The following is a 12,980-nucleotide window of genomic DNA, read 5'->3' as shown; positions in this document are numbered from 1 at the left end:
ATCTTAATTAAAGACGCACAGAAGATTTTAGCTACTGCATATAAAGGTACTGTTTATAATTCCAAATAAAATGGAAACAACCTAAACATCCAACAATAGTAGGATGGTTAAATACAGAGGGACATATTCCAGACCATGAAATACTATGCCCTCATTTACAAGAAAATAAGGAAGATCCGTATTTACAGACACAAAGGTACAGTCATCATCTACTGATAAATGAAAAAGATTACAGAATAGCGCTTATAGAATGAACCTACCTTTATATAAATATGTACATACACGTGTGTGTGTGTGTGTGTTGTGTGTGTATGTATTAGAGAATGATGTATGGGTATAGTTCTATTTATGTAAAGCTCAAAAACAGACAAGACTAAGATCTCTGGCAGGTGGGATGGTCCCTAAGAAAGGCTCGAGAAGGGGCTGGTCATGAGAATATGGGTCCATGTATTTTGTCATAATCAAGCTGTGTATATACATATGATCTGACCACTTTTCTGTAGATTTATTACTCTTCATTTTTTAAAGTTTGTAAAACAAAAAATTTTAAATAAAGTATGTGCATGCTGAGTTTGTATGAACTGTCTGAAAGGGCTTCTGAATACGTAACCGCGTGTCCAGGTAGCACCAACTGGGAACTTATTTTTTAAAGTTCTGTTTATTTGGGTTTTCCAATTTTTTACAATGCTCATATAACATACATTACAAAAATGTTTTTTTAAAAAAGTTTAAAAAATGGGAAAAAATAACCTTTTAAACTAGTGCAGCCTTTGAAATGGCCATTCCCCAAGGAAATAACCTGGATGTGTTGTGGAGCCTTGGTAATGGGGGAGATAATTCCATGTGGACAACTTTGGAAACCATTCTCATGGAGATAGGGAGTTCCAGGCAGAAGGGCTTGGGTCCAGAACCTGGACTGTGCTCAGGGAGAAGCAGTGAATAGGAGAAGGAGAGCAGAGGTGCAGGAGTTCGGGCACTGTCTGGAGCACTGGGATCTAGGTGGGGTGGGAGGAGCTGGTGATTGAAGAGACTCAGAAAGTGCAGCTTTAGAACCCAAAACATGGCTGAGAGCAAGGAAGGCCCATAGAGACGAGATCCATTTCCCTAGCCCACAGACCCCCCGGCACTTCCTGCCCCACTCAGATGACGCACACGCCTCTCAAAACCCCAGACATCCATCATCTCCCTGAGCCCCAGGCTCAGACTTGGGAAAGCAAAGGTCGAGGACGTGCACATGGCCCTAACCCCCTCCCAAATCCAGGCAGACATCAATATTCGATCACGGACATCAACTGGCCAAGGAGTCCATCAAAATTCAAGGAAAGGGCTTCCCTGGTGGCGCAGTGGTTGAGAGTCCGCCTGCTGATGCAGGGGACACGGGTTCGTGCCCCGGTCCGGGAAGATCCCCCATGCCGCGCAGCGGCTGGGCCCGTGAGCCATGGCTGCTGAGCCTGCGTGTCCGGAGCCTGTGCTCCACAACGGGAGAGGCCACAATAGTGAGAGGCCTGCGTACCACAAAAAAAAAAATTCAAGGAAAAACAAAAGCTGATATGCAGAAACCCTAATTCTAGGCAACCTTCCAGAAACTCAGCCCCCCTAAAAGCACACTCACTTCTCACCTGGACTTCACTGTTTCTCAAGACCTGCTAAGAAATTGTGAGTGCCATGTTGTGTCTGCTTCAAGGAAAACTGCTTTCTCTAGGGACCCATTTAAAACCGTCGCCAGAAACTGCCCACCTGCCCCATAGGAGCTGCAGTGTCAGCCTTGAAGGCCAGTCTCCACAAACACAAGCACTCAGTGGGCACACCTATTCTGGACGGTGAGTGCTAACTGCCCCTTGTAAAGGTCTGACTGGGCTGGTTTGGTGGCCCTGTTACATGCCACGAGGCTGGCCATAGGACCAGACAACACCTATTCAAGTGGATAGCAGAGAAAAGGTGAGAAATCAACCTCACCAGCCCTGGTTGGCACAAAGACGCAGTTAGTCCAAGGGCCACCCATGGCATGGAGTGGGACTGATCCAGCCACCCACGGGGAGATTCCCATGAAGGAGCCGAAACCAACGCATAATCTGGTAAGCACCAGGGCCCTGCAAGCTTACAAGGTCTTAACCAGTTGTGAAGGAAACAACTCCTTTCCTTTTAAACTAAATATCTGAAACCAGATTTTAAAACATACCCTCTTCACAGTGTCTAGGCTAAAATGCTAAGAACGAAGAGAAAGGGGTGAGACTAAGAAGAGGGGCTTAACAAGAGTTTCTGCACAGTCTGGGGCAGAAGCAGCTCTTCCCTGTTCCAAAGCAGGACAGGCAATCTTAGGCCAGGGCCACACCTTCTCTGTCCTTGAGGACAGAAAATCATGGTGTGCTCTCTCATACCGTGGAACACTAGATGAAAATCAAAGATTTTAACAAGCTGAAAAAGTCAGTGAATGGAGAAATGACACATATAAACACATACACATTAAACAACCTCAAAACGTACAACACGTCAGTCATAAAAGGAATAGAAAGCATTCAGTGCTGTGAGGGTCCCAGGCCATGGCAGGGGTGGGGGAGTACTGGCATGTCATGTGCCACGAGGCCTAGGAGATGTTCCTTCGATCCCCTCTGAGAACCCACCCAAGTCCTCAAAACACCAAGACATCAGCAAAGCCTGGCTCACAACAGCTCTAAAAGCACAACAATGTGAATGTCTGACAGCACAGGAACTCTGGCTGCCTAAGTGCTCTGCAGCCTTGAAAACTTGTGTGAAGAATTATCTACATATTTATGCTGTAGGGTTGAGTGAAAAAGCAGAAAACAAAAACAGACAGATAAGGATGCTTAAGTACCCAATAAAAGCATATAATAGAAGGAAGTGCACCAAGTGTTAACAAAAATTGTTTTCTTAGTAGGGAGACATTGGATGCTTTTTACTTTCTTCCTTGTAGTATTCTGTATTTTCTGGGGCAGAGAGAGGAACAAATGATTGGTATTAAATAAAAATAAAAGACCACAAAAACAATATATAAAAGGGTCACCTGCCCATGTGAAGCCCAAGGAAGGAAACTTGTGGGTGGAATTAAGACTCCAGGGCCTCTTGGCAAAGACAAGGTGTGAAGTGATCAGTCGCTGAAGCCTCACTGCTGGAGGACAAGCCCAAGTCAGGTCTTCCACCAGAGTGAGGATATAACCCAGGATGGGGCCCCAAGAAGACCCCAGGGAAGCAGAGATCAGGCAACTTTCAAGGGAAAGGGAGACAGATAAACACAACAGCAGAAGGAATTGACCCTCAGGGTGCTGCCCCAGGCATCCCAAAATGGCTCAGCCCTGCTTCTCAGTGAAGCCACCACCCACAGACACCCCACTCGGGCACAGCCCAAGTCTTCCATCAGAATACCCATGACAGAATACCAAGCCAAGTCACTTGCCTCTGCTGACCAGAGACAACCAGAAACACACCCCAGGGCCCACAGAAGGATAAGAGGGACAAGGTGTGGGACGCATTGTTGGGCTGACAGCCTCAGACAGAACAGATGGAGGGTGACTCGAGACATCTCATACAGCAACTGTCCCCAAACTTTTTGGCACCAGGGACTATGTCAGCGATGGGGAGCGGCAGATGAAGCTTCGCTCGCTTGCCCGTCACTCACCTCCTGTGCGGCCTGGTTCCTAACAGGCCTCGGACCCATACCGGTCCACAGCCCGGGGGTTGGGAACCCCTGTCATAAAGGGGGGCCAAGGACTCCAAAGGGAGACCAGAGAGGAGGTGGAGACCACAGGTGGGGACAGCAGGTGTCTAGAATGGGCAGGACATTTTCCTTCCCATGTTTCACCTGCCTGTATGGACCCACAGCTGCCTCAGGACTGAAGCAGACACAGATGCAAGTTGTGAGGTGGGGGACAGGACAGTGGAGGTGTAAGCCCAGGTAACATTTGGGGGCAGGACACTTAGGGGCTGCAGCAGAAGAGGTGTTCAGATGGTCCCTAAAGGATAGAAAATCCAACAGCCAGAAGAGAATCAGAATGTTTTATAAAGACACACCACAAATGCATGGAACGCACAGTGAGGGTGTCGTAGAGTGGAGCCTTCAAGGACCCCAGGTTCTCCAAGGCCACATGATGGCCACAGAGCAGGTGTCCAAACAAACCAAGAGGTAGGTGACCCAGTGCTGTGGTCTCGTCCTTCTGCAGCAGACACAGAAACCTTCCTTACCGTCCTGGTAAAAGGGGCAGCTGCTGTCCTGAGTTCTGCTGAGGAGGAAGAAGGTATTGTCGGGGCGGGGGAAGTGACCGTGCCACCTTAGGATACCAGACCTAGACCAGCAGAGCCCTACATGCTAGAAAGGCAGAGCTCAGCACTCACCAAGGCCAGGACTGGAAACCACCAAAGGGAATATATTTTGGAAATAACAAATCCTAACCTTTCAACTGCAGGTGATCCCAGGAATAAAGACAGGGCTACATGCACAGCTCTTCAATGAGACATCACCAAGAAAAGCACATCAGCTGTATCAACCTGTATGAATATCATTAAAAATCTCAAATGCAGAATAAGTTACTTGTTAAAAAAAAATACTATAGGCAACAGAACGTTAAGACTCTTTATACTAGATTCAGGAGAAAATTTAGCCCAGGACTTGGGAATATGCCATTAAAAAAAGAAAGAAAGAAAAAAAAAAGAGAGAACAACTCATTTGCTTCCAACAGCTCCATTAAGAAGTATGATCTACAAATCCTAAAACACAAGAGAAGAGAAACACACAGCTCCTGACTGCCTGAACCCCATATCTTCAGGACAAACACCCCAGGGCATCAAAACAATTGCAGAAAGGATCTGAAGCCCAATCAGAATCTTAGAAAGGCTATAAAACCTGAAAGATCAGGAACAAACTTTTGATAAAAGATCTTGGTTGGCGGGTCTTTCATGTTATCTCTGTCAACAAGGAGGAAAACATCACAACAGCTTAGTGTGATAAAGGGAGTGGGCCCCTGTTTGCCCTGCACCCCAGAGGCGAGGGCAGCTGGAAGGCAGCTCAGTGCCTGGGGAGGAGTCTCTGCCTGGCCTGCCCTGGGTGACTCTCCCCACTGAAGGCACATAGGAGATCAAATGACAAACCAGACTTACAGTGACCTTCACAGGACAGATGCCAAGCCAAAGCGAACAAGACCAAGGTAAAGAAGTCACTGCAGATGTAAAAGCAACACCACCACACGGAGAGAAATCCCACTTGGCGGCAGCACGCTTGAGGGCAGCGCCAGGCTTCGTGACCACAGCTCAGCATGAACTGGCACAGCCACTAGAACAAGTGACAGCACCCTCAGGCTACAGTAAGGAAAGGAAAGTACATGCCCACAAGGGAAATGTCCTTGCCCAAGACCCCCCACAGGGTCAGTGCCGGGGACTCCGGGCACCCACTAGAGTACAGTGTCAGGTTGGCCACAGCCTTAGAGCACCTCAGAGGGTCAGTGCCAGTGCCAAGGGCCAGTGCCTGGGAAAGGGTTAAATTGCACAGCTGGACCCAAGGATGCTGAGCACTGGGCCACAGGAAAACTGACAGCAACCTGTCAAGAACTGGCATACGGTTCAGGCCTCACACTGTCATCTCTTACTGCCCAACCCTGAGCACACACCACGCTATGGCCTCCTTCGGCCTGCACTTAGCTCCTCCATATCCAGGCCCCATTTTCTACAAGTCCTGTGCTCCTGGAAGCCTCCCAACCCACCAGCCTGGAAGGCTGTCTGTCTGTGTCTTATCCCATGTTCCTTCAGTGCAGATGCCAGGCCTCAGGAATGGCTGGCTGAAGGTATGTCAGGTTCTGACACTGGAAAGGAGAGGGGACAGACTCATAACTTTTTAAGGACCTTTCAATTCTGAAAGTAGACGATGCCCACTCTGAGAAAGAGACCGTCTCCGGATCTGAAAGAAACCTGGTGAGGGTCACCCTCTACTTCAGAATGAACGAGGTGGGTCTGGAGAGTCCACCCATGGGAGCAGAAATACTTGGTGCTCACCCACCTTCTTCTATCCCACTCACACACACACACCCTCTCCTTGGGCACAGTAGGGTCCTGAAAGCTGCCTTCCAGGGCTCTGTCCTCCCTCAAGGCCCAGGCAAAGCACAAAGGTTTCTCCAGACCCAAGGGTCAGAGTTCTCCCTTTACTCAGCGCCTTCACTTGGTGGGAACCTTTTCTTACAAGACTACACGTGATGATAATCTTCAAATTCAAATGTTGAGCTAACAACAACCAAGCAGGAATGAGCATAGTAAAGCAAATTTAGATTTTAAATAAAGAATGAAGAGAACAGGTACAGGATAGCCTGATGACTCAGTTTAAAAGGGGGGGCGGGGAGGAAAAAGAAACATGACCCTAACACCTGGGGCTGTGCAACAAGGGAAGGGGCCAGTTGCCCTGGAGGGTAGACACATGCTTGTCAGGGACAATGGAGAAGGCATCTGAGGGCCCAAGGCCTGGTGTTCTTTTACGCTGAGTCTGGAACTTGCTACTTCATCTGAGGCTACTTTTGAAACTCAGTACATTAGCCAAAAGAAGCCTTAATTGGCTTTATATAAAATGATGATATACCATGCAATCTTACTGAGGAATTGTTAGATGAGCTCCCCACAGGAGCTGTTGGGCTGGGTCAGCTCTTTTAACCGCCAAGTCCAAGGTGGATGATAGTTATCTCTTGCATAACTTGTCCAGCTCCTCATCTTTCTAGCAATTCCGCAAAGGGGATTCTGTTACTAGTTCCACTTTGAAAATGCAGAAACTGAGCCTGAGCCAGGCAGTGATAGAACTGGGATTCTGCCCAGCTCTGTGTAACTGCAACTCCCATACTCTTAAGCCCTCAATGACACCTATCACTCCTCCCCCAGCCCACCACATTCCTGCCTGGTTGTATTCGACAGGAAGATGTCAGAGAGATCTGGGCCTTCACACAAATCCACAAGCTTCTCTTCCCGGATTCAACTCACTGGGAGTCCTCACTGTACTCTCTGAAACTCTCTTCTTTACTGAATTAAGAAAGGGAAATTCTTTAAATTCTAAAAGATTCTGTAGACATCTGTAGAAGGACCTGTAGACAATGCTCCACTAATATTAACAGCAGCAGCAGGAGAAGAGCAATTCCCTGCATCTCAGGGAGGTAACAGCACCCCAAGCACTTTGCTTCTTTCTCCTGACCTTGCCCGTACCCTGTATCTTCCCTAAGGTTACTCCGGACGGCCTCACCGCAGCTGGGCAGTCGCAGGCGGCACCGTGTGAGGCCGGGATGGGGAGCGTTGGAAGGACGCGGAACTGATCTGGGGGAAGGCGGTGACACCAGCGGGACGCGGAACTGACCCGACAGGGTGGGGTGATGCTGGGGGGACGCGAAACTTATCGCGGGGCAGTGACACTGGGGGAACGCGCAACCGACCGGAAGGAGGGCTGCTGGGGAACCGATCCGGGGGTAGTGGGTCCTGAGAGGATGCAGAACCGACCTGAGCGGAGGGGGTGCTGGGGGGACGCGGAACCCACCGGGAGTAGGGTAAGGGCCCTGAAAGGCGCCGACAGTCAACCGCTCACCTGTGCGTGGGCCACCACTAGGCTCTTGTTGCCTTCACCGTGGTACCCCCATTCATTCTCGTCCATCTTCCCCTCGTCCATCCCACGGTGCGGCCCTGGAGCCTCGCGGGGCCACGAGCTGAGGGCCGCGGGTTCGCCTAGGCACCAGCGCAGCCGACTGGGGAGGAGCTCCTGTCAGCCGCCGCCTCAGCTAGACCCAGCCGCCCGCACTCGCAGGCGCTGGCCGCCGGAAGCCACGCCCCCAACATCTCCCATGGCCGAGCCGGGCAACTTCCGGGTTCGCGCCCGCTTCTCCTCTGTTGACCACGGTGGTTGATGGACTGGCGGCCATCTTAGGTGCTGGCAGAGTGACTCACTTCCGGAGCGCGATCTTGAGAACCGGAAGAGAGGCTTCCGGCCTGGGCGCCGGAAGTGAGGCAAGCGGGAGGAGCCGTCTGCTACCCAGCGACCAGCACTGGCCTGCTGGGGAACATGAGTTCAGGCGGGCTGGGGTTAGAGCGGTACTGGCGCGCTAGGAGCCAGGGGGTCCCAGTGGGGCTGGGGGCGGGGGACGCCCAGGCAAGTCGGGAGCTTGGAAGGGGACGGTCCAGGCGGGCCGGGGGCGGGTGGTCCCTAGAGCTGGAGCCCGCTTAGTCATGGGGCCTCAGCCTTATTTTCTGTAGAATGGGATACATTTCTCACTCATCGGGTTATTAATATCCTCATTTGCTCTTTACCTGATGCAGAATCACCCCAGTAGTCCCAGGAAGTGGAAACATTGTGGTCCACATCTTACAAATGAGGATACGTCAAAAGAGGCAAGTGGACTCCTAAATGGCGCTCTTGTCGGAGTGTTACCTGAAAAACTGGCTTTGCCTTTTGGTGGGTGTCAAGCCAGAAGACAAAGAGTGGGAGAAGGAAGGATTTATTACTTGCAACAAGTAAGGAGAATGCTGCGGCTTTTTCCCAAAGCAGTGTCTCCCCAAATAGCAAAATTGAGGAAGTTTTAAGCTAAGGTAACGTGTATTCATAAAGGGCTTGGGCAATCAGAGTCCAAGCTTTAGTTGAATGAAGTCATGAGGGTCAGAAAAGGTCTACATCATCCCTTAGGTCCCAACTGATCTGGTAGTTGAGCACTTAAGACTACTCTTCACCATTGAAACAGAATTGAGAGTCTTTACTACTGATATATTATCTTTGCTACTGTTACTTCTCTTGCCTGATAACAGTTTGTTCTTTTTTTCTCTTAAGATCATTACTGAGACCTGTTGAAGGGCAAGCGTTGTGGCCAGGCTTAAAATGACTTAGGCCAAAAATGGCTTTTCTTATGTCAAGAAAGCCATGCCCAGGGGATTCCCTGGTGGTGCAGTGGTTGAGAATCTGCCTGCCAATGCAGGGGACACGGGTTTGTGCCCTGGTCTGGGAAGATCCCACATGCCGCGGAGCAAATGGGCCCGTGAGCCACAACTACTGAGCCTGCGTGTCTGGAGCCTGTGCTCCGCAACAAGAGAGGCCGCGATGGTGAGAGGCCCACGCAGCGCGATGAGGAGTGGCCCCTGCTTGCCGCAACTAGAGAAAGCCCTCGCACAGAAACGAAGACCCAACACAGCCAAAAATAAATAAATAAATAAAATTTTTTAAATACGGGAGTCCATGTATTAAAAAGAAAAAAGAAAGCCATGCCTGGATTTCTTTCTCTGGGGACCTACCCTACCCTATCTGCCTACAGGAGGAGTAGGTTTCATTGAATCTTGAGGGATGTACCTTGAGCAGGAGGTCTGAATTCTGCCCTTGCCACTTAATGGCAGTGAAGCGAAGGGCAGATCTCTTCCCTTCTCTGGGCCTCAATTTATTCACTGTTGACGTGGGACTAATGATACACCTTATAGAGCTGCTATGAGGATTAAATTAGATTAGCGATTCTCAGACTCCTACTCTCAAAACCATTTTATACTTTTTAAAAATGACTGACGGGAGTTCCCTGGCAGTGCAGTGGTTAGGACTCCATGCTCTTACTGCCAACGGCCCAGATTCAATCCCTGGTCAGGTAACTAAAATCCTTCAAGCCGTGTGGTGTGGCCAAGAAAAAAAAAAAGATTGAAGGCCTCAAAAAGTTTTTGCTAATATGGCTTATATCTTTCTATGTTTACCATATTATAAATTAAAACAAATTTTTAAAAATTATTTTCATTTTAAAATAAACATTACCCTTTTTTAAAACGTAGCTATAATTCCCCCAAATATAGAGAAGAGTGGCAAATGTTTCACATTTTTGCAAATCTCTTTAAAGTCTGGCTTCATAGAAGATAGCTGGAGTCTCACATCTGCTTCTGCATTGAATCTGTTGCAATATATTGCTAGGGTTGAAGTATATGAAGAAAACCCAGCCTCAGGTATGTGGTTCAACAAGGAAAGACCTGCAGACCCTACTCTGAGAACAGCTTAGAGCACCTGGCAAGGCCTTGGGAATAGTAGTGAAATGAAGCTAGTGAGTCAGGAAAATGAGCTGATAGCTTTGAACATCTCCCCCACCCTGGGCCCCAAAGGACTGGCGCAGGTAGGCTCAGGCCCCACTCCAGGGATGGTCGAGAAATGGGGGCAGAAACAGCCCACTCCTGGAGGTAAGTAATCCCCAAGGGGACTGGGGGATTACTTGGGGGGGTGGGGGGGGACACCCAACAAAGAGTGAGAAGGCCTTCCTAACACCCCCACAAGGCCAGGGGACCCTAAACATGTCTGAGATTTTCTCAGCATCTGTGAATGCAGAATTCAGATCAGATTGTTAAGTATCAAAACATTTCCTTGGGCTTCCCTGGTGGCACAGTGGTTGAGAGTCCGCCTGCCGATGCATGGGACACAGGTTCGTGCCCCGGTCTGGGAGGATCCCACATGCCGCAGAGCAGCTGGGCCCGTGAGCCATGGCCGCTGAGCCTGCGCCTGTGCTCCACAGCGGGAGATGCCACAGCAGTGAGAGGCCCGCATGCCGCCAAAACAAACAAACAACAACAACAAAAAAAACATTTCCTTAAGGAAGCCTCTGTGGTGCTGGAAATGTTCTGTATCTTGGTTTGTTGGGATTTTTTTTCAAGGAACATTTTATCACTGACACTATTTAGAATTACTAGTGTATGGTTATTTAAAAGATTAAATCTTGATTTTATGATTGTTTAAAAATTCTCCACAGGTGCTCCTAGGGTGGACCACACCCACCTTATCAAAGGGACAAATGCTCTGAAAGAATCATGGTGGGTTAAACAGTGAGGGACACAAAGGAGAGTGGGCTCATCTGCAGGGGTTGGGAGAAGGAAAGGCTGGAAAAGAAAGACATGAGAAAGGGGTCCCAGATAAACAGGGTTTATCAGTTGTTTTTCATACCCTGGATCCACACTCCCTTCTTTTTTATAGCATCAACCCAGTTTTTATTAGGGGAAGTACCTTTTCCTTTATTTAACCCATGTGGTCTGACTTAAATGAGCTTGATTCTAGCCTCAAGGCTGTGCAATCAAGAATTGCATTCCCAGTGGTTGGTTCAGGAAGCACAGGGAAGTAATCCAGGTTTGTCCAACCAAGCGCACGCCTTTGGCTTGCACTGAAATGACTGTGGGGAGAATCAACCTCAGCTGAGAAGCTGGGGGGGTCACCACATGCTGTCAGCAGTGATCCAGGCACCACAGGTGGCAGCAACAGAGGGGAAACAGCTGGAAAGTGGCAAGAAAGGGGACACAAAGTGAGCCAGAGGATTGAGTCCAACTCAGTTGATTTTAATTTTCTGAGCTAGTGAATTCTGTATTTTGCTTAAACAATTTGAATTGGGTTCCTTTCACTCAGATCCTAGAGTCCAAGCTAATAATAAGGGTACCCTAGGCTGGACCAGTCACCTCTTCAAGAAAAAGCTAGAAGTGAAGCAAAGACCAAAAGGCCATCGTTAGCTGGGATTCCTACATGAGGACATTTTGCCTAGATGCTTTATGCTCCTCCATCTAGGTCCCAGCTAGATTCCCACCACAGTTAATCAGTGTCACCTTTCTGTTTGAAAAAGGAAATGAGAGAGAGAGGAAGGAAGGAAAGAGAAGAGAAAAGGAAGAAAGATGAGATGGGAAACTCATCTTCCAACCACATTGAAAAGCCATCCAGAACCAAAGTGGCAAAACACTAGTGACTGGGAGCCCAGTGATGAGTACTTACTCTATTCTTCCTATTTTTATGTGTGTCTGGAATTTTCCTTACTAAACAGTTCTTATTTTTGAAGGAAGCATGCAATATCATGTGATATGACATGACATGACATGATGAGAAAGGCACTTCACCTCTATGGTATTCCCCTCACCCCTAAAACTATAATCCTTGTCTAATCATTAGAAAAACATCAGACAGACCCAAATTGAGAGACGTTTGGCAGAATAACTGACCAAGAGTCTTTGTAACTCCCCAGGTCATAGGAGACATGGACAGACCAGAGGAGCCTAAGGAGACAAGACACCTAAATGCAATGTGGGATGCTGGAACAGAAAAGGACATTGGTGGGAACACTGGTAAAATCCAAATAAAATCTGGAGTTTAGTTATTAGTAATGGATCACTGTTAATTTCTTTGTTCTGGGAAATGTACCATAGTTAGGTATGTTAACGTGGAGGGAAATTGGGATAGGGCATTTGGGAACTTGGTACTATCTTGCAACATTTCTATAAATCTAAAATCCAAAATTAAAAGTTCACAAAAAGGAAGGCATTCATTGTTCAGCTTCTTTCATAATTAAATAATTAAAATAAGTATATATCTTAAAATATATATCAAACTGGCAAAAGCAATTTTGCACAGTGTTTGATATGCGTGGTATACACAGGCGGGACGTGTGCACTGTGGAGGAGAGGATCTGCATTGTTGGAGCCCAGTTTGGCCATGTCATTAAAAGTATTGTAGCTATAGCTAATCCCCTTTGATCCATCTCCATGCCTACAAATTACCCTACAAAACCCTCCCTCCAGTGCTCAGAGATATGTACAGGATGTTTGTACAAACACAAGAGTGATGGACAGGACTTGGTTCCCAATGTGGGCACCTCAGGACAGCCTCAGGCTGCACCAGCCCACCCCAGCAGAAGACTTGCAGGGGGGCTTAGCAACCCGTGTTCTAACAACTTCCCCACATGAATCCCAGAACCACTGAATTATGGTATACTTGAAAATTATACAGGCAGTAAGGAAATGAGTTAGATCTGTACTGACATGAAAGATGTTCAAGGTCTATGGTTAAGTGAAACAAGTGTGTGTGTATGTGTTGTGTCTGTGTGTAAATGCAAAGAAAAGGGAAAGGAAATTTTCCTATCTGGGAAGAGGAGAGCAGGAGAAACCAAAGAAGAATGTCACTTTCCTCTTATATTTGTATGTTGTTGACTCAGAGTATGTATTCATGTAACACTTCTGTAATAAAAATTTAAATGAATACA

General features: G+C 48.0%; 1 protein-coding gene across 2 annotated transcripts in view; it reads right to left on the bottom strand.

Annotated features, from left to right (window-relative positions):
* The window catches only part of IPPK (inositol-pentakisphosphate 2-kinase), a 49,862-nt gene extending 42,097 nt beyond the window's left edge, over positions 1-7,765 (bottom strand). Inside the window, exon 1 of one of the 2 annotated variants that reach the window (XM_024732969.1) lies at positions 7,556-7,765. In XM_024732969.1, the coding sequence (XP_024588737.1) occupies positions 7,556-7,636 (81 nt within the window). In that variant the 5' untranslated portion in view covers positions 7,637-7,765. The remainder of the gene's footprint in view (positions 1-7,555) is intronic. The other variant, XM_024732970.1, reaches the window with a different exon arrangement.
* Between the last annotated feature and the right edge of the window lie 5,215 nt (positions 7,766-12,980).

Source organism: Neophocaena asiaeorientalis, unplaced genomic scaffold (assembly GCF_003031525.2).
Source record: "Neophocaena asiaeorientalis asiaeorientalis breed wild unplaced genomic scaffold, Neophocaena_asiaeorientalis_V1.1 scaffold778, whole genome shotgun sequence".
NCBI lineage: Eukaryota > Metazoa > Chordata > Mammalia > Artiodactyla > Phocoenidae > Neophocaena > Neophocaena asiaeorientalis.
Note: the sequence above shows the minus strand (reverse complement) of the source record. Positions and strands in the feature narration are given on the sequence as shown.